The sequence below is a fragment of the Aphanomyces astaci genome (genome assembly GCF_000520075.1).
Source record: "Aphanomyces astaci strain APO3 unplaced genomic scaffold supercont1.23, whole genome shotgun sequence".
NCBI lineage: Eukaryota > Oomycota > Saprolegniomycetes > Saprolegniales > Verrucalvaceae > Aphanomyces > Aphanomyces astaci.
Window position 1 is genome coordinate 374,377 of NW_009798286.1, and position 25,679 is coordinate 400,055.

The following is a 25,679-nucleotide window of genomic DNA, read 5'->3' on the forward strand; positions in this document are numbered from 1 at the left end:
TTAATTCCACAGTATGTCCCACAAGGTTTGAGATCTCTGGGTTTATTCTCTTGTCATACGTGTATTTGTTTGGTCCGACTTTATTGTGCTTTCGAGTGAAATTTCGTTGTGTTGTGGTTTCTCGTTGGAATTTAAATCGATTTGATTGGCTACCTCAGATGAGCTCAAACTTATTAGCCAATCAAAACCTTCTCAATGAAATTCAACAACCAATGAGATCGATTGTGGATCGGTTTGGTCGGCGCGATTCGATTGCACCCCCTCCCCATATATTTGTATCAAATCGACAGTATATATCCAGCAATTTTATAAAGTTGTATACCTACCTGTATTATCAGCACGGTTGTATATATACCTAGGAGATATAACATCAAAAAGACTGGAACTCGTCTAGTTTGAATCAAGACCCTTGGTGTGCCATATATAAAAATGCTGCTGATATTGTGCATTTCACCCAAATTTGGAGTCAATTCGCCAAATAGCATTCCAACCCTTTGATCCTACTTCATCTTGTACAAACTATACAAAGAATAGTAGTAGTATATATATTTGGTTTTGCCCCGTGCAGAGGGAATAATCAATATCATTTGGATTGGCAGATATTTAGTCGAACATGATTTGATGATATATTGGCTTTGGCGGTTCTTGAATCCTTATATTCTCTTCACACATTCGATGCTTGACGGCGGCTCCAGTTTTTTCGAATCATCGATTTTTGACCATATATATTATATATATATTTCTCATAGGTGGAAAAAGCGCTGCTGCACATGCACGTGAACGAGCTCGACTTTGACGGGGTCGTGTCCGTATGCCACACGCATCGCTTGTACACGGCGCTCATTTACATGTACAACGAAGCGCGGTCAGATTTTACGACGCCAGTGGAGGTGCTGTTGGCGGCATCGAGCGGCGGGGCGGACGACGACCAAGAAGGCGGCCGCGCCAAGCGCAAATGGGCGTACAAGCTGCTTTTGTACTTGAGCTACTGCTTTGACGGGCGTTCGTTTCCGAATCGGCGGCCCGTGTCGGTCAAGCGCATGCAGACCATGGTCGCGACGCTGTCGCAGTTTTTGTTTGAAAAGTATCCGAACGACGACAAGACGACTCCGTACCCGCGGTTGATTCCGCTGCTCCAGCTAGACGCCAAAGTATTTCTGGATATGATTGCCCGCCTCTTTGACGCGCCTAACGTCGAGTTTGAAGGCGAAACGGTCTCGACCAACACGTCCAGGTTGGGTTTGTATACATTGGGAGTTGTTTCATGGATTGGGATATATATATATTGTGAATTCGCTGAGCAGGTATATATATATATATCATGGATTCGGTGTATACACGCTGCAACATTTGCGATGTGTTGTTCAATGTGGAATCACGCTGGTAGGTCTCATTGGCTGAATTTATTACTTGTGTTTTCTGTAAGAGCCAATCCAATCGGCTTAAAAAGATTGGACTAGCGAACTAGCGAAACGATAACACGACAGGATCTGGGAAATTTGTACCGAATTATATATATATTATATATATATATACCTAGCCCTTTTAGCCAACATAATTGTGTGCGGAGTCGTCAACGCCATCAATCGATTGTTGATCTATTTTACCGTTATTTCCAAACGTGTTTTGGTGATTCAGGCGACGTTGGTACGAATCGATATGTGTAATTTTGCATGATATATGTGATTCAGAATACCTGCTATCCAATACTGGTTTGCATGGAAATCTCATTGGTTCAGTTTGAGCTCCACATGGGAACGCTAGCTATGACATGATACACCATTTCCATTCATTGGCAAAGAGGATACAATTCTATATATATATATATATCGGGACTGATGGATAATATTTATATATATATACGATGAATAGGTATGCGACGACGCCGTTGCAGTGCCCGCCGCGGCTGCAAATGGTGCTAAGTCTGGCCGAAGTGCTCGTGGGCGACCCCAACGCCTCTGCTGGTCCCAGTCCGTCTCCCACCACTCGGTTCTTTTCGAGTGCCGACCAAGGCCACTTTTACATGTTTGAAGCGCGGTTGTTCAGTGGTTCGTACTTTGTATCCAACTATAAGTTTTACGTTTTGATAGTCTTGGTGTGATTTTACCGTGATCACACTATTTTTGGACCTTCACACTAATTCGTGGTGTCGTACATACATTATAATGCTCGTGGGTGTCGTCCATTTGCTTGTGTCGAACATTCAACTTTATTTGGCCCAGTTAAAAAAAAAACACTTTTCTATTGTCGATTTGATATACAAATTTGGGGAGGGGGTGGGCAATCGAATCGCGCCGACCAAACCGATCCACAATCGATCTGATTGGTTGTTGAATTTCATTGAGAAGGTTTTGATTGGCTAATAAGTTTGAGCTCATCTGAGGTAGCCAATCAAATCGATTTAAATTCCAACGAGAAACCACAACACAATGAAATTTCACTCGAAAGCACAATATATAAAACTGTAATTGTTGTTGCGGCCTAATTTTGGTTCTCCTTTTTTATTACAATGCGTATGTATATCGTCTTGGCTATAAATAAACGTACCTACTACTAGTACTACTACATGGTTGCAGGAGGAACCTTGGAGGGTACCTACTACTAGTACTAGTACTACGATATGGCATCCCTATCTACTACTAGTACTACTACTACATGGTTGCAGGAACCTTGCATTGTTGGTTTGTGTTGTTTCCGTGCTTGAGTGTCGTTGTTGTGTGTCCCGTAGACCATCCATCCCTATTTCATATCTTGTATCACTAATCACTCAATACTACGATTCGGTATCCCTAACTATGACTACTTAATTCTACATGATTGCAGGAGGCGCCATCGACGCCCAAGCGTACGCGACGGCCCGCAGCGCTTCGAGCACCCAGTACATGATGAATTCGCTGCTGACGTTTCTGGCCACGGGGCCGCAGGCACTTGGGCCGGTGGGGGTGTCGTCGTTTGAAGAGGATGGCTTTGACAAGGCCGGCCGCCAAGCCATGCTGGTGCGGCTGCTGCAAAAGCTGTCGAAAGACTCGTACGATCAACCCACTCTGCTCAAGTCTGTGCTCCGTGAGGGCATGCATCGTACGTATATGATATATATATATATATATATATATATATATATAGATGTATCAAGTCTAATACTCTTTGTATATATATATATTGATCGACAGAATTGAAATAAATATGTATGTATATATTTATAGATGTATCAGGTCTAATGATCTTTATATATATATATATATATTGATCGACAGAATTGAAATAAATATGTATGTATATATTTATAGATGTATCAGGTCTAATAATCTTTATATATATATATATATGATCGATGGGTTGGACTGAATTGAATTTTTTTTTGTATGTAAAAAGAATTAATGTCGTGTGAAGAGAGTGGAATTGCACGAATATAGGGCTATTTGCAGTGGATAATATAGTTGGTTGATTTCCTGCCATCGGATGGGCTATCTACTACTTCTATACATTTCTTTGGTTGTGTCGATCCATATCGATTTAACAAACATATATATATTTATATGTATATATAGTATTGCTTGTAGCAAGTAGAAAGGATCGTGAATAGTTAGTTGCCCATATATTGTTTTTCCTTATATTTGATGTGTAGATGGCCGACGACGCCGCCGTCCAAGAACGATACATCCGACTATTGTGTGAATTCAACCCCCTTCAAGTGTTTCCGTACTTGGCCGCCCATCAAGCGTACCGCGTGGACTCGTGCTTGAAATTGTGCAAAGTACGTCCACACTCTCTCAAATGCCCTAGGATATATATATATATATATACTCTCTCAAATGTCCTGGGATGTGTATACGCTCTCGTATGTTTAGAAATATAGTCTGGTTTTGTATACCCGTCATGGGTTGATGATATATAATAAATATACCATGCCGTATGATATTTATATATATATATATACCTGTGTTTTTTGAGTTTGCTCTACATACTGTGGTATATTCGATACAAATTTCCAGACGACCCCGCCGAATCGAATCACGAATCACACGCTATTGGCTAATCCATTTTTGAGTATATTCAACCAATCAGAACTCTGGCGTGATTCAATATATTGAATCGACAAACCACGCGAATTTTGCAAGTTTATAGCGACTTTCACAATATTGTAAAGTATTATCTTCCCGATCGTACGTGTATATATACAATTTCAACAACTCGATGTCAACTGTACATGTTGTGTAGTACAAGTACTATCTTCGCAATCATACGTCAATTTATATTTATTTAACCACCCTTATACACTATATATATAGTGTACATTTATTTCCGAATGAATATATATGCAATTGTCTATCGATAGAGGCCGCTTTGTAAATATCTATATACAGTTCACTTTGAATATACAACATATTCCCGTGTTGATATGATGCTGTGGTAGGAATACAACATTACCGACGCTGAGGCGTACTTGCTGGAACGCACGGGCGATGTCACAGGCGCGCTGAGTCTGATTTTAACGAGTTTGGAAAAGAAAATCGGGCTACTTCGGCCGGCACTGCGTGGGTTTAACCTGAATCCAGAGCTGAGCGTTTCGACCATGCAGTACGAGAGCAGCATCCTGCAAAGCCTCGCGGAGGGTCAAGAAGTCAAGTCGACGCTGGACGTGGCCATCGCCATGTGCGAGCGCCACTCGGCACGGCACCATGATGATCAGAGCGAAAAGCTCTGGTTTACGCTGTTGGATATGTGCCTCAAGGTGCAAAATAACATCAAAAAGCAATTGCAGGCCAAGACCAAAGGCCGGACGGCCACGACCACGACCACGCGTGGTGTCCAAACTGTGTTTCAGGTATTGTCATATTCCCGATAAAGAATATCAGACTTGATATATATATATATATATATATATATATATATATATAGATGTATCAAGTCTAATACTCTTTGTATATATATATATTGATCGACAGAATTGAAATAAATATGTATGTATATATTTATAGATGTATCAGGTCTAATGATCTTTATATATATATTTGATCGATGGGTTGGACTGAATTGAATTTTTTTTGTATGTAAAAAGAATTAATGTCGTGTGAAGAGAGTGGAATTGCACGAATATAGGGCTATTTGCAGTGGATAATATAGTTGGTTGATTTCCTGCCATCGGATGGGCTATCTACTACTTCTATACATTTCTTTGGTTGTGTCGATCCATATCGATTTAACAAACATATATATATTTATATGTATATATGTATATACACGATAAGGATTTCCGCCTACATTTTAGAATATGTATCCGTTTATTTTAATTAAATACGTATCGATGGACAAAGTTATATGCATGCTATGCGTTGTTCTGTAAACTGACGGTTGGTCCTTATAGTTTTTCTCCTTGTTATTGGCATACACCAATAATATCGCTGTTGATTGGAGCATTCTTTCTACCTCGTTGGAGTACTTATCTACCTGTTTTTACCTTGTGTTGTCGAAACCTCAGTGTCAAATATATATGTACAACACCAAACAACCCGATTGTGATATATATATATACATATTGTGTGGTGACTCACACGAATATATACGCTGTAAATTAACTATATAGACTTCCGATTAATTTTTTTTTTTGATTTCAACACTCGTACCTTTTTCACGCACACATATATATAATAACATACATATATCTATCAATACTTGTAGATTGCCGTCAATGAAATGATTGCCATGATCCTCGAACGCATGAGTTCGTGTGTATCGCTGCAGTCGATTCTGTTTAAAATCACCAACGAGCACGGCAAAGACGAGTTTGGCGACTTTCGACCGACGATCTTTGGCATGCTGGACACGTACAACTACGAGCACAACATTTACAAGACGGCCAACGGCATGATTCGGTATGTTTGGTTAAAAGTATTCGAGATATTTGGGGGCCGACAACTCGACCTTCATCATCCCGTCGATCGAAATATATTGCGTTTTTGTCCACTTTAATTTGGTTCGTTTACTACCAAATTGGTAGGCTTTGGGGATTCGCCTAAACTATCGATCATGATTCGTTGTTCAGACTTTTGTGTGTCCAGTGTCGCACACACTGATTTCAGGATCACATACTACGTCGATGTTGAGTTGGGTCAAAGAGTGGATTTGATTGGCCACGTGAATAGTATTCTGGGGGTTTTGATTGGTCGTATATCGATTGTCGGTCGGTCGACTTTTGGTGCAGCTCCTACCTACGACGATTGAGAGACAGCAAGCCCCCCACTTGAAATTCGAACCGACTTGAGAATAGATGGCGATATATGGTGATGTTTTTTCAGATTAGTCTAGTGTATTCAACCACCTCTTGTCGTACTTTAGGATGTGTTGAACGATGGGGATTGGTAGGACTGTATTTGGTCTTGTGTTGTATATGCGGACTACTTGTGCGAAGATTCTGAATAACGATCATGCTAATATATTATAATATCATATCCAACGTGGATGTATGATTATACTAATATATATGTTTGTCTTATACATCCATGTTCAACGGTGCGATTCAACCCGATAGTTGAATCGAGTCTAACTGCCTTCTATTTGTTTGATACTTTAACCCAACAAGTGACAAATGAATACAGCAACGTTTATCTCTTGGCAATGTATATATATATATATATATATCTGATATTGTCGTTTCAATTTAAACATTGAGAATCGAGTTACGTCACGTGTTGAGGTCGTTCAATATATATATATATAATATACACATGGAACGAGGACCTGGTTAAAAACCCTGTACTGATTGTTGATTGGTTGACATATGTCGTTGATGCCTTTTGATTGGCCAGGCCATTTTAACGTACACTGGTCTCGATTCTTTCTTCGCCTTCCAAAGTCGACCATCTATATAGTGTTTCAAGTGTACTACTCGACCGTCCAGATATATATATCTGGACAAGAATCCATGTGTAGACTACATAACATGAACATATGGTGCGTGGTTGTTGTAGCACCGACTTGCACGACCAAGTGATGGTACTTCGCCGCGCCCAAGCCAAGTGCATTGCGCCTGCGTCTATCGAGTGTTTTTACTGCCACGGCGTGCTAAGTAAACCGCCATTTGGAATGAGTCAGCAGTACAATACCAACGACAAATGGAACCGCCATACGTCCACGGTGCTGGTCATGGCCACGGGCAAGACATTCCATGAAGCGTGTGGAAAAATGTGGCAGCAAGGGTTGCACACAGACAAGGTTTGCTAGTTTTTGTGATTTTACCCAAAATTTGGTAGACTTTTGTGCTGAAAATCGCCAAATCGATCGATGTACCGATTTTCTACTGATATGATTTGTATGTAAACAAGTGTATTGTCCTGTGGGGATTTTTATCACACACGAATTGAAGTCATACTTTGAGTTGTTTCCTGTGATTTGATTGGCTAAATACGTACCTCTGCCATTGATGATTATTCTTGTGTACATTTATATTTGGTTGTGTAATCGATATTATATAATATGTATTATATTATTATATTACAATATATATATATAATATAGTCTATATATATATCGTAGGACAACAACAATTGTATATTGTTGTGTGTGTGTTCACAGTGTGTGCACGGGACGTTGTTATAATATTATTGCGTTCCGCCAAAAACAAATTGGAATTTGACAATGTGTCACGAAATGATCGATATATTGTATTTATTTTACCCAAGATGTGGAGTTTTGTGCTGATTCTTTGCCAAATCTATCGATCGATTAGTGTTTGTACTGACGTATGTAACCATCGCCCAGTAACGTCACACTAATTTCATTCACACACTAATTCAATGTCAAATTGGTCGAAGAGTGGATTTGATTGGCTACGTGCTTCGTGATGTGGGATTTGATTGGTCGTATATCGACTGTCTGCGATTTCGTGGTGCTCATTGAGCCCCCCACTCGAATTTCGAATACTCGAGAATATCGACTCGGACTGAATTTGAGTATATATATATAATATATAAAACACGACCAAACAAGTTACACGAAGAATTCCAAGTCCCTTATATGGTGGAAACAAAGAGCCAACTTTTGAATGGGCCACTTAATCCATGTGGTGCGGAGGGCTTTTGATTGGTCGATAGATCATTTGTGTGGTCGTTGAATAGCCAAAAAATGTGGAATTGAATCGACGTTATCACATATATATATATATATATATTGAATCCTCCTCCCATGTTTTATATGTGGATTTCCTGCTTAACAACATTGTAGGCACGCGCTGACCACACCCGCCGTCGATTGAGTGAAGTAGGCCAAGACGGCGATGCGAATGGCACCGGCACCACCGACGACTTGGATCTGGAGAAGATCAAAACTAACAAGCAAGGCAGTACCCGGCGGTACTTGCTGCGCTTGAAAAAGATGCGCAAACAGTCGGGCCGCCTCACGTCCATGGTACTTACTACCTTTTGAGATGATGTATATATTATGTATTTCGCCCAAATTTAGACTTGAGAGTCATTTCGCCAAATAGCTTTCGAATCGATTTGATCCAATTTAAGCTTGTACAAGCTATACCATACACAGATTAGTATATATATGGTTTTGCCCAATGCGGCAGGACAGCATCGAATCAAACGTGTTTGGATTGGCAAAATCATTCACTAGAACGTGATTTGATTGGCTTTGGAGGTTCTTGAATCCATTTTCTTATTCAATTCTGCTCACGGCTCCAGTTTCAAAATCGATTTGACAATATATATATTTGTATATATATATATGTATAATGTACTTGTGATAGCACCACGTCCTCGACAGCCTGGCGCGGTCTGAATTTGCGAAAAATAAACTGCTGCGGGGCAACATGGCTACGTTTTCGCTCAAACCGGGCGCATACCCCAAGGCTACGCGCGTGGGTACCCGCCAGCCCAACCAATTGCCGGCCAAAGCCAACCACAAGGGTGCCATCTAGACAACAGATCAACCAAACTACAAAACCCTACAACCACTCCTCTCTGTCACGCTCGAGTTGTCAGTTGCGAGTGATGGTCAATCACAACCATGTCCCCAGTACACCTGTAGTTTTGAGTAGCAGGAAGTAGCAAGCTTTATAATACCATGCGTTTTACAATGAGTTATTGGTCGTGGTGACACCAGCAAAGTTGCCGTTTAACGTTAGTACTGTATATTGATTGGTACTCCTAACGAAGGTCGATACATAGATCAATATGTTATGGTCGATTTGATACAAATTTGGGGATGGCGTGCAATCGAATCGCGCCGACTAAACCGATCCACAATCGATCTGATTGGTTGTTAAATTTCATTGAGAAGGCTTTGATTGGCTAATGATTTTGAGGTAGCCAATTAAATCGATTTAAATTCCAACGAGAAACCACAACACGAAATTTCACTCGAAAGCTCACTACGTACGGTTGGGTTTATTTACTGACAGGACTTTTTATTTTGTTCCATGTTTTGGATTCGATATTATATACTAGTACCAGTATTACAAAGGGAGGACGGTATTCACTGTCAAGTGTATTTGTTATTTTGTGCACGTACGTTTATGCTAAAATTACGACGAAATCGTCGATGAGTATTTTTTGCTATTTACTAGTATTCAAAACTCGTCATGTTGAGAGAGTATATGACAACTTCTACAACCGGTTAGACGCCGTTGGACATGGCAGTGTGGACACTGGCGGGCGACACGTCGGTGGCCAGCGACCAAATTCGGGCCACATGTCCATCTGGCCGCACGAGGATGGCGGCGGTGGCCGTCACGGCGGTTGCTTCCGTGTACACATAGGCGTGATGGCCAAGCGTTTGGTGATTTTTATCGACTGCAGTGACCATGTTGTTGCTGGGGTACAGCACCACGATGGCCACTGTCGAGGGCAACGCGCCATCGGCTGCGGCGAGGTGGGAATACGTGGCAGGCTGTACGACGAGCACGAAGTTGGGCCCACCGTTTTTAGGGGTAGTCAATAGCACCCGCTGGGGGAGGTCGAGTGTGGACCAGCGATTGGTGGGGGGGTGCGTTTTTGGGTCGTCGTGTAACTTGCACAGCCATTGATGAGGAAGGCGGTGGCCCTCGTGCAGCTGTGGCGTAAACACGACATCGACTAAGTCTGGGGGGGCTTTGGAATCTGCGACAGAGTCGTCGAATGGTCGACTCGGAGGGACATGGAAGCGGTGGGCTTGGTTGAGCGCAGCGTCTGACGTTTCGAGGGATGATGCATTCTTGTTGTACGAGTACCCAATGTCGGCGTTGTAAAACTAGACCCAAACAGCAATACAATAGCAGCAGCAGCGGTCAGTTTGACGAAACAAATCACTCAAGGGACAAAGCAAGCGTATATAATATATAATATATATACATATATAGTTAACTGGAACGTTTATTTGCATGTTGTGTTTTCCCTCGAGACATTGATTGTTGTATTTTTTCTAAGCTGGGGCGAAAGTGTTTGGAGTTCTTTTTCTTATTTAAAAATATTAATAAAAATATTTACGGACACTCTGGCTACCACAAAAAATGTCAGAAAACACCTCTTTTTGCAACTTTTCAGAAATATTTGGACAATATTTCAAGCGACAACTTTTGCGTGTATGGCTACCAAAGCTGACATAAATATATGATGGACATAATACATTGAATTTTTACTGTTTTCTGACAGTAAAAGGTTCCAACTGCAACTGTCCATTTTAACCAACATGATATTCCAGCAATAGTCCTCATTTTATCATGGCATCCAGAGGTGCCATATATTATATTTTTGAAAATATTTTCTCACCTCCCATTTGAAAAGGGAACGTCAGAATATTATTTGACATCGAATTTTCAGTGGCATCCACAGCATCCACACTCGGCCATAAAGAAAAAATATCATCAATCAATTTTATATTTAATTCAAACGATCAAAACGACTTGGAGAAAATGATGCGACAAACAAATGTACAAAATTTCGGCACCAGAATGGAGCCAATCAGATTGCAGGAAACCATCATCAGGGTATAAGAGTGTGATACCGAAATATAGTGTGCTTACAATCCATTCCCCCAGGACAACTCACTCCTCTTTACATGCAAAAAAAATTCAGTACAACGAAGCATCGATCGATACATTTGGCGAATCAGCACAGCAAGCAGTCCACAGTCGAGGTAAAACGGTCAAAGCAGAAATGCGACGACGTACGTACCAGCATGCCGAGCGCTTGGCGGGATGAGACGATCTCATGTACCCGGCTCTTGAGGTGCCGGCCCATGGATGACGTGGCAGCGGTGTCGAGCGTGGCCAAGTGGGCCGTGCCAGCTGCCAGCGCGGTCGACACTACCGACGACTGCAGCGCCCGCGGCAGCCACTGGAACAGCCGAGTATGCGACACCGTGTCGAGGGTCTTGGCGCTGTCTACACAGATAAACACAACACACAAATGAGCTCTCCAAGGAAGAATAAATTCGATTTTGGTTCGAACCGTACGACACGTGGAGCGCGGTGGGCACTCGAAGCGTCCGTTCAAAGTTGCGCAGACTCAACTTTGTCATGGCGGACGCGATGGCTTTGCGCTCGACGCCGTATGTAGGCAGCCAAGACATCGACGAATTGATGGGAGATTTTGGTGGGTTGTGAATGTGATGGGCAAGCTTCCACGCTAAATTGTGAGCGTCCTACAGGGATATATATCAAGACATATGGTTAGAAACGTCAAAGATTCACACATGTGTGGTAAATATCGATCACAACTAGATACACTCGCCATCCCCTTGATGTGGACGAGATATTGTGTGCTTGTAAAGTTGCCAATTTGGGGGGATTGTTCAATCGAGCAAATCAGTGTGAATGGCTAAAAAGAATACAGTTTGCCTCATCGATTGGCTACAAGTTGTCCTATACCTCTGAAACTCTGTTTTATATAATACTTCACAGGTCCAGCAATTGTTCGTTAGGCAGTTCATTCCACCAACCACCGGAGGAAGTTGTTTTTCTAGTAGTAATACAGTCAAAATTCGATTCGAAACTGGAGCCTTCAGATGAATCGAGTGTCTTAACAGATTAAACTACCGCCTAAGCCAATCAAATCACATCCAGTCGAATTTCTCCAATCGAAACTTATGGTATTCCGCATTGGGCAATACCACAAATGTACCAACTAATCTCTTTACAGTATACCTTGTAAAAGATTAAATTGGATGATCCAATGGATTCGAATGCTTATTTTTTGGCAAAATGGCTCACAAGTCCAAATTTGGGTGACATGCTGAACAATATAACACTAATCAATATACGTTTCAACATACATATACAACAAGTACGACGACGACGACGACTGCAAATACACGTACCTGGATGCCAGTGTTCATGCCAAAGCCCCCAGCGGGGGGAAACTGATGGGCAGCATCACCCACGACAAACACTTGGTGGTTGGCGTCGGCGTACTGCGCCGCCACTTGGGCCGTCATCTTCCATGCCCCGACCGAGTGTAGCGCCACGTCCAACGAGGGCGCCCCGGCCGCCGCCCGGATCAGGTCGATGCATCTGTCGGGGGGAAAGTTCGCTTGGGGGGGTTGGTCATGCAAGGGGAACACTGGGATCTGAAACACCCATTCGCCGTTGGCAAGGTCGTGGGCGATCAACACTCCAATCACACTCGGGTTAAACTACGTGTGGAACCACGATATATCGGTCGTCAAATGATAGATATTGTTGGTAATATGAAGGAAGATCGTACGATAAAGTAGAGCATGGCGGGCGACGTTCGGGCGTGGGCAGCCAGCTAATATAGTAGTTATGTACATATAGGAGCACTGTGATATATAACGTTTCTTGAATCTTATAAAATTGGATTCAATAGGGGACATACACACAAAACACAGTGGCGACGACCATATCTGCAGTACCGTGCAATATAAATATAACGTAAATAGCATGATACAATTCTGCGGACTCTCTCAAGAAGCAAGTATACAAATGGAATCTAATGAAATAAAAGTGTTCAAAGTATTGTGCTTTCGAGTGAAATTTCATTGTGTTGTGGTTTCTCGTTGGAATTTAAATCGATTTGATTGGCTACCTCAGATGGGCCAATCAAAACCTTCTCAATGAAATTCAACAACCAATCAGATCGATTGCGGATCGGTTCGGTCGGCGCGATTCGATCCCCAAATTTGTATCAAATCGACAATATATAATATCATGTAATCGTCAAATCAAGTATACAAATGGATTCGACTTCAATATTCAAATATAAATTACAATACCGTAGTGAGTTGGACCCGAATTTATTGTCAAGTCGATTCGACATTGGAATCGGGTGCTCAATGAGCAGCACGAAATCGACAGACAATCGAAAATTGACCAATCAAACCCCACATCACGAAGCAAATCCACTCGTCGACCAATGCAACATCGAATTAGTGTGTGACTGCAATGAGTGTGACGTTACTGGACGATGTTTACATACAAAAGTCAATACAAAGAATAATCGAACGATAGATTAGGCGAATAATCTGCATAAAAGTCAACCACATTTTAGGTAAAAGAAAGCCAAGACCTCGTGGCTTGTAAAGTGCACGTTCACCAAACTTTGCAGCGGCGGGGGCCCTTCCATCGGGATCTGCAGCAAGGATCGGACCTTGCTGTGGGCTCCGTCGGCCCCCACAACGTACTCATACTGCCGTTTTCTACCCACAATACTTGAACATCAAAGGCTCGTGGTGGTGATTACGACAGGTTACACACTCGTTGCGCAGGGTGACATCGACGGCGTGCCGCCCAGTGGACACTCTTAGGTCGGTTAGCTCATCGCCGCGACGGACGTGGACGCCACACTCGGCAGCGTACTCATTTAAGAGCGTCTCAAACTTGTGCTGCGGGAAATGCACAGGTTGGGTCGACGACAACGACTGAAGTCCGTGGAGCAGTTCGTTGCGATAGCCCGAAGCAGACGCGTCGCGGTGGTGCGCAATGTCTACATGGAAACTCACAAGATAACTAACTATATATATACACGCCATGATATTGTGAATTTGGCCCAAATTTGGCTTTAGAGAGTCATTTCGCCAAATAGACTTGGAATCGATTTGATCTATCATTTAATCTGAAGATACAAAGATTAGTATAGATATTGTATTGGTTTTGCCCAATGCGTATGGGTCAAACGTTTGGATTGGTAGAAATTCGACGTGACGTGATTTGATTGGCTCAGGCGGTTCTTTAATCTCGCAAGACATATTCGATTCTGGTGAGGGCTCGAGTTTCGAATCGATATTTGACAATACTATTGTTGTGTGAATTATTCTAAGCATGAGCGACATGGAGAATATACATCGAAATACATATAGTAGAAGGATCATCGGCAGAAGTACGTAGCCATATCCAATTGCAGGACACTACTATCAAAATGTAATTAGTGTATGACTTCAACATTCGTGTGATTGCAAACACCACAGGACAACTGGTACATCCAAAATCCTCCACAAACAATGTCGATTTTCGAAAGATTATTTGCCGAAACAGCACACACGTCTCCAGATTGGGATAAAGAAAGACAATATGACTCAAACCTGGTCCGAATTGATCGATGCGGGCGAGTTCGCCATGGATCACGCGGGAGCAGTAGACGTAGTCGCGCCACTAACACGAAAACGCATGCCATCCATGAGATCAAGCGCCATCACCACATGGAGCGAGACACAAGACGATTGATGTACTTGTTGCGGCGGAGCGGTGGCGTCCAGAATGCGGTCGTGCAGGACTGGCATGTGGGTGCGCAGGATTTCCATCGTGCGGACGTTCATAAAGTGCGCCTGCGGATGCTGCGTTGGCTGCATTTGCCGCTCAACAATGTCCACAGGCACATTGTACACATGCTGCAGGAGAATGCCAAGCGTGAGACCAACTGGTCCGCCGCCGGCGATGAGCACCCGCGAGGAAGTGGACTGCCGACGCACGTGCTGGAGCAGCATCGTCGGCGCACTTCGATATGCGCTGTTTTTTTGACATCGCGTGTTATCCGGATAAGCCGGATAGTGCAAGATTGTCACATCCTTGAATCCAGATAACTTCCGGACGAGTGTGCTGTTTGAGCCTGTCAATTTTGGCTGCACCGTCACCAACCACATATAACGTTAACGTTACTTTTGTCCGTCTACCGGTAGCACCACAACAATCGTAGCGACTAAAATCAATTGATCTATACGATCAAGTACATCTTCTTTCTTTCAGTTGTTGCTAGGTTACGACGCATATGAACTCTAGTAGCTAGGCACTCTTTCAGAATTGCCGCCGGTCCAATTTAAAACAAAAAATCAATGTTTTTCTATTATTTGTCCTCCAAATTAGTATGATCGAACAATTGCAATTACAAGTCCTTTGAAAACCATATTACCACGCGCGCCACGGGGGAAAGCCACGACCGCCAAAGAGACCATGGTTAGCCCTCACTTAGCCAGGTGAAACCAGGGTAAAGAACCGGCAATGTCGAACTCAGGAGCCAATTCAAGGCGGGGGCTCATGCCAGAAGTTCCCCCGGTCGACTTGTACAAGTATATTTGGTTTTAACGAGGGGGGCAATACTGAAAGAGTGTCCGTAGCTATACTGACGTTATATCAGTAAGGATGCCACAACCATAACATTCATCGTCGTAGCATGCAACCAAGACAAGGCCATCCAACGCACGGGCTTGTTTGAAACGACGTTGCATGAATTCGCCCCCCGATTCAGATCATGGCTGTTACCTTAACGTTACCAGCATAACCACGTCGACCGGCACGGTTAAATCGTATGGCTATGTACTGTATCTGCCCGTTCATTTTCTGGACAAGGCAGTCGTTGATGAAATAAAGGATACTGGAGAAGTGGTCGCAAAGTTGGACAGGTGATGATTTGGTGGGCAGAACATGTTTCCCAAACGTGACCGTGTGAAAGAATCGAAAACGGTCCAACGTAATGCCTGTGGAGACTCTATCGATGTGAAACTTTATCACCCCCTAATCGACTTACTTAGTATACTCCACCGCATCCCATGTCAAGCACAACGACTTGCGGACTACCTTGGTAGAAACTCTAAATATTGAGCACCACACATATATCGCAACTGAACAACAGTGCATTACGTCAATATTAACGTTATGGTTAGTTGGATGGGGGCGGGGTCGTCGGGGGGAAATGCGTGGCCAACTCGACGGGTTGAACACGTCGCCCCAAAAGTCCGGCTTGTTGTCGGCCTTCTTGCCTGCAGAGGATCCGATTTTTTTGGCAACGGTGGGCAGAAAGTGCGCCAGTCGTTGACGTCGCCAGTGACGTACGTCCACGTCAAAGAAGGGCACGGGCAACAAGTACGTGTACTTGTTGCCAACGATGGTTGTGTGGTCGGCCGTGCACCGAGGTCGTTTGGGGCATTTCGCTAGAAAGTCCTCGTCTCATTCGCTGGTGCTGGCACACAGCACACCCCCGTCGTCAAGGACACCTTTTGTGTGGGCAAAGGCAACGTCATCTTGGTCATAGCCATCACTATGATCACCCAGAACCGCAGTGGTGACTTCCGAGCGGTCAGAAGCATTCGGGGTGATACAGGTAGACATCAAACATGAATACTCGTCGCGAAGCCAAAGGAAACCGTTACGACGACGACTTACGGCTACGAAGCAAGAGGTAACGTTCGGAATGGCGTTGACGCCGTAGGCGCTGTTTTCTACAGTGTCACTGCACGTCGGCCAACCCTTGGAGTTGGAGTTTCCAAGAGTTCGAGGACCGCACTTGCTCAAGTGCGCGGAGGAGTCGATGCTTCTGTTGTGGATAACGGATGTGAGACGTGACGGTGGGATCGTGAGTAGAGAGGGTCATGTGTAGAAAATCTCACCTTTGAAGTTGATTGATGAGGTCGTAGGTGGCACTGAGCTTGAGCTCGCTGACGAAGTCCATCGCGGTGGCCTTGACGTGATGCAGCCAATGCATGTTGGGTGCTGGAAGGTAGCAATCAATAATGAAGTGAGTGCACCCCCAAATCTAAAAATAGAGTGCAGTGCCAAAATCTAAAAATAGAGTGCGATACAAACACCAAGTCAAAGAACTCGGGGGGGGGTTTCGGAAAATCGATTGGCAATCCCAGTTGGTGCACGATTGGGGCTGAGTCAGCCCCGACGACATGAAGGGATGCATCTTACTTCGCTGTTGAACAAATATCGGACACTACTGTCGGTCCTTGGATGTAGTTTCCGTTCCATCTCATATTTTTTGACAATGCGTTGTTGGGTCCAGTAGGCAAAATACACCAGTGTTGCTATGGCATGAAGGTGCAAACGACACACAAAATGCATCGTCGCGCAGATCCACGGCAACAACGCAGTTTGGAATTTTCGGAGTATTTCCATGTGTGTCAGCATGTCACCAAGGACAAGACGCATGATGCAACTAGGGGCATTGAGGGTCCAAGAACTCAAGGTACATGCTCGAGTGTTTCTGAGCTTTCAAACACATCGATGGAGCCTATTGTCTCACTACCTAGAGGTATTGTAGCATCGAGAAGGGGTCTCCAATGAAGTATTACTAGCAACTAATATTGTCAAATCGATTCGAAACTGGAGCCCTCTGCAGAATCGAATATGTCTTCACACAATCGATTAAAGAACCGCCTGAGCCAATTAAATCATGTCATGTCGAATTTCTGCCAATCCAAACGTTTGACCCCTGCACATTGGGCAAACACATAATATACTAATCGTTGTATAGTATAGTGTGTACAAGTTTAAATAGGATCAAATAGATTCGAATGCTATTTGGCGAAATGACTCTCAAGTCCAAATTTGGGTGAAATTCACAATAACCGTATAGTAGTGTGAACTACAACTTCGAAGTGCTCCTATAACGTTAGTATGATTTCTATCAATGATATGAATTCATATCTTTCTTGATTTAAAAATGGTACCACTGTTTTCGCTTCCTTGTTATTGAGGGTTATTGACAGTGAACGCTTTCATTGCCGTAGCTGACCTTAGCTTGAGCGTCCTCCGTCCTAGTTGCAACGTGTCAGCGGTCACCCATCAGTTGCTTGCTTGCGTTGACCCTCCACCCATGGCACCTTGAAACACGTATTTTTCATAAATATTATATATATATATTATTACCGTGTTCAAATGTACTTCTTTGGGTGCAAGCAACTGCTAGAAGACCCCCGAGAACCCTTTCTTTTCCACGACTCGGTCGATATTCTCATTCGACTTGTCCTGTATTGACGCCACCCGTGCCCTCACCAACGGCGTCTTGAGCGTTGTCTATGCTCAGATTAATCTCTACTCCGTATGAATAGAATATACTTCGAAGTATATATATCCGACGCCATTACGACAATACGACAAATAAGGTTATATACCATACATATGGTACATAAGAGTACTGTAGCGAAACAGGTCCCATAAAAATCTCTACGATGATATATATAAATATATATCACGATATACTTATATACTCCGAGTAACTTATACAGTACACATTGCAAACGCGTACAGTACAGTACTATTAATATTAATAGTAGTATATATTTGTAGATACATACAGTATCGAAACAGATTCCATACAAATCTCTCATACATGATACCAGCTGGTATATATATATACTTGTACAATTCCCTCATTTCCACTGTTGTTTTGACCCGAAATACTGTTTCAAAGTGGTTTATATGGAACTTTGTATGCTCAGACCACCTCACCTCTTACTAGGGGTTAAGTGCATCTCAGTGGTTAGCGACAGCTAACCACTAGCGATGCAGTTAACCCTGGAGATTAAGCATCGTATGTACTCATCAGGGGTAGGACGGAGTCCCAGGTTACAGGGCCACTGGCGAAAAGGTGTATTGTGTATTCAACACTAAATTGGACTGGGGAGGCGAATTGAATAGCCTAAACAAAGAGATTATGAATGTCTTAAGCCAATCACATCACTCCATTCCAGAGATTTTACCAGTCTCGTGCCCTGTCGCTTCGGATTGGGTAAAATCAGTCGGGGAAAACATGGAAAATACATTCGAAATCGCTTTGAAGTTTCGACTGCGAAGTCCAAAGTTCAGTGAAAAGCACAATATCCGGATGTAATATTTCCCTCATTCACAGTGAAACAGTATTTCTGGTCAAAACAACAGTGGAACGGTGTTAATGAGGGAATTATACTATACCGGTATACTTCAAAGTACTACTATACAATTTCACGTCACATAAATGTCTCCATCACAATAAATACCATACCTATATAACGGTACAGCTGTACACACATCACACTTGTATACCAAGTAGTACAGTATGTAGAAATATTCATCTTGTGATACTCCGGAGCAAATGTATTGCTCATTGGGACGTACCCACTGCAGCGCGTTGACTTCGGCCCACATCTCTGGTGCCACGAATGGAATATTCCTCCAAGTCCTCAAAGGGACTGCCCAGCAGCACCGAGCCGGACGTGTTCACACGCACATGGGTGTGGTCAAAGGTTCATGTACAGTATATGAAGCGGGCGCCGCAGCCTTGACATTGTACAGTACTCATCCATCCCACGTCACAGGAAATCGCAGTTTGACGTACAGTATTACGGGTAGTACAGGCCTTTGAAGCACCTGTGATCTGTTTGTGCCTGTGCTGTTTACTGTATCTGTTTCTAGGCACGTTCAACCAACTATAGCCAAGTTGTAGTGAATACTACAGTACAGGTACATGGAGCCCTCTGCATGCATGCATTGGGACTAACTCCCCGACAGCAGGTATACAACCTTCAAAACACCCAAACTAGAAAACTTACCTTTAAATCTGAGATGCCTTGCAACAGCCAATCAGGACGACTGAACTGAGGAATTGTTGCACAAATAAGAATACTAGTAACTGTAAGTGATGGGATTTCTAACGATGCAGTAGCACCAGGTTCAGGTCGCCTGTCCCCAGTGGCCCAAGACCAAGATGCCCCGACGACGATTGCTCGCGGAATGACGGCCACCCGTGCCTCCAAGGATGCCCGCCACCACAGTCAGTCCACTCAATGATGCGGAGCCGCTTAGATGCGACTTCGTTCGCACTTAAGAGCTCAGGTATAGCGAGTACTAGTTAAAATAATAGTACACCGTTTACCAACAGTAACACCAGAACGCATGTCAGCGAAGGGTTAAGGCATCTCAGTGGTTAGCGATAGCAAAACGCTGTGACGCGCTTAACGCCGGGAATAACATTATACTTCGAAATATCCGTGCCCACCGGGGGTAGGATGAAGTCCCAGGTTACAGGGTACTCGGAGTATTTTTTGGTATGTGTGCCCGGGGTCTTATCGAAGGAATTCCCCCACTAAAGGTATAGTTTGGGTGTTTTGAAGGTAATGTATACCGGTACCTGCAGTGGGGGAATTATGCATTGGATTCGCCGACTTCAACATCTGATCATACCTGCATCGTACAAGTTGACATGAAGGCTATGTACAGTGTACTGTGGAGTAAGGAGCAAATCGTTAACGGGGTGTAATCCGAAGATACAGCTCGTGGGGGCGACAGGGCTCTCTGTAAGCAAGGTATGTAGTGTAGTGGCTGGCATGTGATAGATTAATCAAGAAGTTCTGACATTTCCAACTGTTCTAATCACTACCTTGGGAGCGTATGTTTGGTTGTGATATGTGTGTACTAGTATTGATGCATGCATGTGTGGAAATATAGATATTCCACCAATCACATATGCCCATCGATGAATATTTCAGCCAATGCCAATGGGAGTATATCGTTTGCATGACTATAATTGGCTATATATACTTAAAAGGCTTACGGCGAAATACGGCAAAATGAGCCCGACCACCAAACCTCACACCACATGTCCCTGCCTACACGAGTATGTAACGTTACTGCCGACGCGCCTCCTGCGTGAACCCACCAACTCAAGAGCCAACATGTCATTCACAAATAATACTCTTAATGGCTGTGGGGTGGGTGTTGCACCAGCTAGGACCGCGATTTCGCTCCAACAACGCTGGCGACGGGCCTGAGAAGACAAGGGATCGCAAGTTTTGGTTTCCTCGCTTCAAGTCCACGTTACTCGGAAGCTATCGGTCCAAAGCCACATATGTCCTGTGTGAATGCGCTCTGGCGACCTTGTCACCGTCGCCGCAGGCATCGAGCTCGCCACCATGCGGCACCCCTCCCCCTACCCAAGCGCACCCTGGTGCTACCAGTGTATATCGAACCAAGACCACAAATGGTCATCATTGTGCATGTGGCCGCGACGAATGGCATTTGGCCAAGAAGGTCGAGGAGCAAGAGTACGCTGTGCGACTCGAAGTGAGTAAGCAGTACGGAGGCATGCGCTATGATGACGCTTTAGCACAGCACGCTGCCGATGTCGAGCGGTGCTTGGCCCATTACATTCCACAACTCCCGTGCAAGTTGATCGCTGGCGGGTGTCATCTTTGTGACGCTGGCACGTCAAGCCAGCGGCTGCGATCGCCTTGCAGTCCACTCGCAGCACCCCAAGGAATAGTCACGCCAGGGCCATCCATTGCGAGCACGTATATGGCCAAGTCAGAGTGCTACGATGACGACGAGATGGCGCCGCTACCGCTGCATATGGACCAACGCCCGGCGCATTGGAAAGACCCAACCTTGGTGCATGAGTACTTAGGTTGCTTTCTAGACATGGATGCGGTCAAGCCGGAATGTTCCGAGCCTACGACATCCCCCGACTCCAATCGGAGCTATCCCCCTCCTGGACAAGACGTCGATGGCCACCCGTTTCACATTTCTCACTATTGCAAAGTCGAGCCCCCGTTGAATTATAGCAACCACGATCACTATACATGATACACCATCCCATTTTTTATCTTGGTTTTGCGTGGATTGTTCGTTAGCTCAACAGAGGATGGCTTGTTTGTACCTGTCCGTACATGAGTTTGTAACTGCAGCAGTTACTTTTGTCGAACGTTCGAAATTCCTCGTCTGCGACCACTCGAGACCAACATGCGAACATTGGCAGCTTCCACAGTCACTTTCGACAACGATGAAAACTGTTTGGGTACTGCTGCTCGCTATGGTGACCATGGTGACGGGGTCGCCACCACCTCCGCCTACCAGCAGCCAACTACGACCCCCTTCAGCACCCCCACTTACGCCTCGCACCCCTGCTACTACTGCATTTCCCCCAACGCCAAATACCCCTCCCACAAATCTTCCATCGACCCCTGTTAGCACGATGAGTTCTCCACCAACTCCTTTGCGTCGAGAGTACCCTACAATTCCTCGACCTGCCATCGGTTTCCCAAATCCAAGCTGGGAGACGCATCCCTGCGCGCAAACCCACTGTGCTACCGATTACAATCGATGCGTTAAACTGTTTTATGGCGACGGGTGCTCGTGCTATCCCGGGCTTTTGGGCTGTGCCATCAACGCTTGCACTACCAACAACGACGAGTACGCCTCCGTGTTGGACATGTGCTACGATTCGCTGCAAGTCGATGGCCGATGTGCTCTGCAATGTTATCCGGGCTACTTTCCGGTTGACATTGCCGCTGTCCTCCCCAGCGAGACCAATGCGACGAGTCCTTCGTCTTCTAACCACTCCTTTGTGGACAATGGCGACGACGAAACGATTCGCGAACCGGTGTCGGTCACATGGACAGTTCTCGCCACGTGGTCGTTGACTAACACGACAGCGATCGACCTGAAGAACTCGTCAAGTGCCTTTGTCGACACACTGGTTGAGTTTTTACAAACGAGCTACACGTCCACGTTGAGTGCGGCTAACGTCACGCTGCACCTCGTGTCCAAGTCACCAACATTGCAAGAAGTGAGTGCGGTGGTACATGTCGAGTCGCTAGCAGCGCTCAACGCCACAGATCGAGCGTTGGAATCGCTGCTATTGGATACTATCAACAGCAGCGACGACCGTGGCGATGGAAATGATTTCGGCGGAAAACTTGTGGAAGCGGACGTCATTCGACACACTACCGAGTTCAACACGCATAGCGTTAAGATTCAAGTCATTGCCACAGGGACAAACGGAAACTGGAGCAACAACATCAACGCAACGACACCTCCGGCGCTCCACAAGCCGACAAACAACAACGCCAACGACCAAACTATCTTGGGGCTAACGCCAGGAATATTGTTGGTCCTGGCGGCAGCTGGGACGGCGCTTCTGGCGCTCATCATTGTCTGTCTGTGCATGCGATGCCGCAAAAAATCATCCGCGGGTCAAGACGAGGCGTCGGCAGCCACTGTTTCGGCCGGTCACTCTTCGTAGTGTATCTTGCGTTGAAAGGTCGCGACATGCCTCTGCTTTTAAACGAATAGCGCCCAAAAAATATCACAAATTACAATAAAGACGTGTCTTTAACCTTAAATACCATTCACTGTTAGTTTACACTATTAAGGGTAAACGAGAATAAAGTAACGTCGGGCAACGGTTACACAAATCGAGCTGGCGCCTGACACAGGGTGATGGCGGCTGTAGTCATTCTACTCACTTGGAGCGCAATCTCAGCTACTAGTACAGCGCATTCGACAGAGTCCCTACTTGACGCGAGGAACTTTACATTTCGACTGACTTTGGCTCCCCGCCCAGACTACATCCACAGCTCAGGTCGCAACCACACTCGTCGACGGTTTTACGTCACTCCGTTTTCCGAATACTGGCCCCCATGTCTGGAGAAGCACTGCCGCCCTGCGTACCCCCAGTGTCTCGACTTCTTTGGTGGTGACGGGTGCTTATGCTACCCTGGCTTGCTTGGATGTGCTTCGCCCGACTGCGGCGTCGAGTCCATCGCTTCAGTGTACGAGTCTTGCGCCGCGTCGTTCAACCGGACCGATACCCGCTGCGCACTCTCCTGTGAGCCTTCCCCCTATCCCACGGTGCACGAGCCAACTCCTGACGATATTGATTCACGACCAAGGATGAGCTATACCGTCATGATGACATTGGAAATCGAGGCCATTAATCAAAATGAAATCGCGGGGGCCGCCTTTGAAATGGCCGACGCCGTTGCCCAAATTATAAATGTGACAGACGTCACATTGGATCATGTGACGTTATCTACCATCACAGCCACCGCAGATGACCTGTCGCAAGTGTATGTCATCGTGAGTTGTCCGTCCCCTGAAGCCATGAATGCCACATTAAACGCGCTCGAGGCCATGGTTGGCGTCACCGGCTCCACACACCTGGGGGCTGCGCTAGTCGACTTCAACGTTCTATTTGACGCGACTCAACTGCAAGTTCTGTCCGTGCATGAAGCAGTTGAGGTGCAGACACAATCACCGCCGCCGGTCTTCATTCCCCCGAGCAGCGCCATCGTGCCCCCACCGTCCCCTCCGCCTACCCAGCCTTCGAGTCAACTTGGTACGTTGGTGGTATATGATTTGATGGATAAGGACTCACTGCTTGCGGTGCTGTTGTGCAGCACTCCCACCTGAGGCGATCTTCGGCATTACATTTGGAGCTGCTGCAGTGTTGGTGGTAGCCATTTCGTTCGGCTGCTGGTGGCGGCGGCGCAATGGTGTGCACAGTGGTTACGTTCGTCACGGCGTCTAGTGTACCGTAGAGTAGTACTACTAGTATACGTATAGTACTACGTAAAAAACCAATTTAGCGTTAACGTTATGATAACTTTTGAGTCCGTTATGATATTTGAGTTTTGAGTAGTGATTCCAAAAGACAAGACGCGGCTCTTTCACTTCATATTAGACGATGAACTTCACAGGTAAATTTGTTACTTTCTACTGGTAAGTATTTGTACTCGAATTTTGATAACCAATTATCTTTAAGTATGTATATGTTGGAGCATTGAAATTCTGTGTTTAGGGTAAGCGGTTACAACAGGTTTCATATAATGTATATAAGGGTATTGTTTCATAGAGTTATATTTCTGTTGTGGAAGTATGTCCACCGAGTTTAACACTCGACACAACCTCAGATCCAACCCAATGTGGCCCTTGTCGACTAGGGTACTTCAAACCCAATCTTGAATGACTATTACGAACGGCTTCTACGCCGTTTTGGCTTTTCATTCACATGGTCAGCATTATTTGATAGAGGTTTTGACTTGAACAAATAACGAGGTGTGATTGGGAATACAAAGTTATACCAAATTGGTTAAGTTATCTTAAACTGGTTTTTTTCGTTACCCCGCTTCACTGTCAGTACCTATGAAAATATCAGTGAAATCTGATCAAACCGGTACAGCTCCGGCGGCAGCTTGAAAACTATTCAGGCATGTGCATTGGTCTAAATCCATAATATGACTTATATGTAATTGGATGAAATGATTTAACGCATGGTGGTTGGGTATTTCTGTCCAATTAGAGGCAACTAGGTTCACGCCCATATATTGTCGGAGATACCCGTTATCATAGGTACTGAAGCGGGGTGTATACGGCAGTAATACAAGATTTCTTCCTGAATTTCGTTCACTGTAGCAATTCGTACAAACTCGAGAAACATAATAACGCTACTGGTAGTAAGTACATTGCATCACATTACTGTACCTTACCCGTCGACTTCTGCACTTTAACAAGGAGCATAAAAAATACTTCCTCTATTCCATAAAGGTGGAGACATTCGGTTTTGCCAATTTTTAACCTTAGCTTTTGTATACCCATTATTCCGAAAAGTTGTATTTTTATTCAAAAACATCAATGTACGACGTGAACGAACATGATATCATGCAGCTCATTCATTATTGTGGTGGTTCAAATCTTGGACAAGTGTGCAGAGTTG

At 44.7% G+C, this 25,679-nt stretch overlaps 6 protein-coding genes across 8 annotated transcripts in view; 5 read left to right on the plus strand and 1 right to left on the minus strand.

Moving 5' to 3' along the window:
• H257_09483 (hypothetical protein) overlaps positions 1–8,920 on the plus strand; it is a gene marked incomplete at both ends in the record, with an annotated part of 17,985 nt that extends 9,065 nt beyond the window's left edge. The window contains 9 exons of the mRNA XM_009835707.1: positions 750–1,234; positions 1,873–2,048; positions 2,824–3,056; positions 3,626–3,754; positions 4,415–4,825; positions 5,680–5,873; positions 6,969–7,212; positions 8,221–8,403; positions 8,750–8,920. Coding sequence (XP_009834009.1) covers positions 750–1,234; positions 1,873–2,048; positions 2,824–3,056; positions 3,626–3,754; positions 4,415–4,825; positions 5,680–5,873; positions 6,969–7,212; positions 8,221–8,403; positions 8,750–8,920 — 2,226 coding nt within the window. The remainder of the gene's footprint in view (positions 1–749; positions 1,235–1,872; positions 2,049–2,823; positions 3,057–3,625; positions 3,755–4,414; positions 4,826–5,679; positions 5,874–6,968; positions 7,213–8,220; positions 8,404–8,749) is intronic.
• Positions 8,921–9,503: 583 nt separating this feature from the next.
• Positions 9,504–15,114, minus strand: H257_09484 (hypothetical protein). Of its 3 annotated transcripts, none has more exons than XM_009835708.1 (9): positions 14,665–15,114; positions 14,518–14,587; positions 13,694–13,922; positions 13,506–13,635; positions 12,684–12,728; positions 12,298–12,612; positions 11,430–11,622; positions 11,154–11,362; positions 9,504–10,230 (listed from the first exon to the last, which is right to left on the minus strand). In XM_009835708.1, the coding sequence occupies exons 1-9, from the start codon at positions 15,073–15,075 to the stop codon at positions 9,619–9,621; spliced, it is 2,214 nt and encodes a 737-aa protein (XP_009834010.1). In that variant the 5' UTR covers positions 15,076–15,114; the 3' UTR covers positions 9,504–9,618. The 3 variants fall into 3 exon arrangements, with proteins under 3 accessions (XP_009834010.1, XP_009834012.1, XP_009834011.1); XM_009835710.1 differs by having other exon boundaries at positions 13,694–14,231; XM_009835709.1 differs by having other exon boundaries at positions 9,504–11,362.
• A 982-nt stretch (positions 15,115–16,096) lies between these two features.
• H257_09485 (hypothetical protein) lies at positions 16,097–16,896 on the plus strand (the record flags this gene model as incomplete). Its single annotated transcript, XM_009835711.1, has 4 exons — positions 16,097–16,291; positions 16,364–16,504; positions 16,638–16,781; positions 16,843–16,896. The coding sequence occupies 4 exons, from the start codon at positions 16,097–16,099 to the stop codon at positions 16,894–16,896; spliced, it is 534 nt and encodes a 177-aa protein (XP_009834013.1).
• A 3,991-nt stretch (positions 16,897–20,887) lies between these two features.
• On the plus strand, positions 20,888–21,769 carry H257_09486 (hypothetical protein; the record flags this gene model as incomplete). Its single annotated transcript, XM_009835712.1, has 1 exon — positions 20,888–21,769. The coding sequence occupies one exon, from the start codon at positions 20,888–20,890 to the stop codon at positions 21,767–21,769; it is 882 nt and encodes a 293-aa protein (XP_009834014.1).
• Positions 21,770–21,913: 144 nt separating this feature from the next.
• Positions 21,914–23,312, plus strand: H257_09487 (hypothetical protein). Its single transcript, XM_009835713.1, has one exon. The coding sequence runs from the start codon at positions 21,966–21,968 to the stop codon at positions 23,205–23,207; it is 1,242 nt and encodes a 413-aa protein (XP_009834015.1). The 5' UTR covers positions 21,914–21,965; the 3' UTR covers positions 23,208–23,312.
• A 57-nt stretch (positions 23,313–23,369) lies between these two features.
• H257_09488 (hypothetical protein) lies at positions 23,370–24,576 on the plus strand. Its single transcript, XM_009835714.1, has 2 exons — positions 23,370–24,302; positions 24,364–24,576. Exons 1-2 carry the CDS (start codon positions 23,405–23,407, stop codon positions 24,492–24,494), a joined length of 1,029 nt encoding a protein of 342 aa, XP_009834016.1. The 5' UTR covers positions 23,370–23,404; the 3' UTR covers positions 24,495–24,576.
• The last annotated feature ends 1,103 nt before the right edge of the window (positions 24,577–25,679 follow it).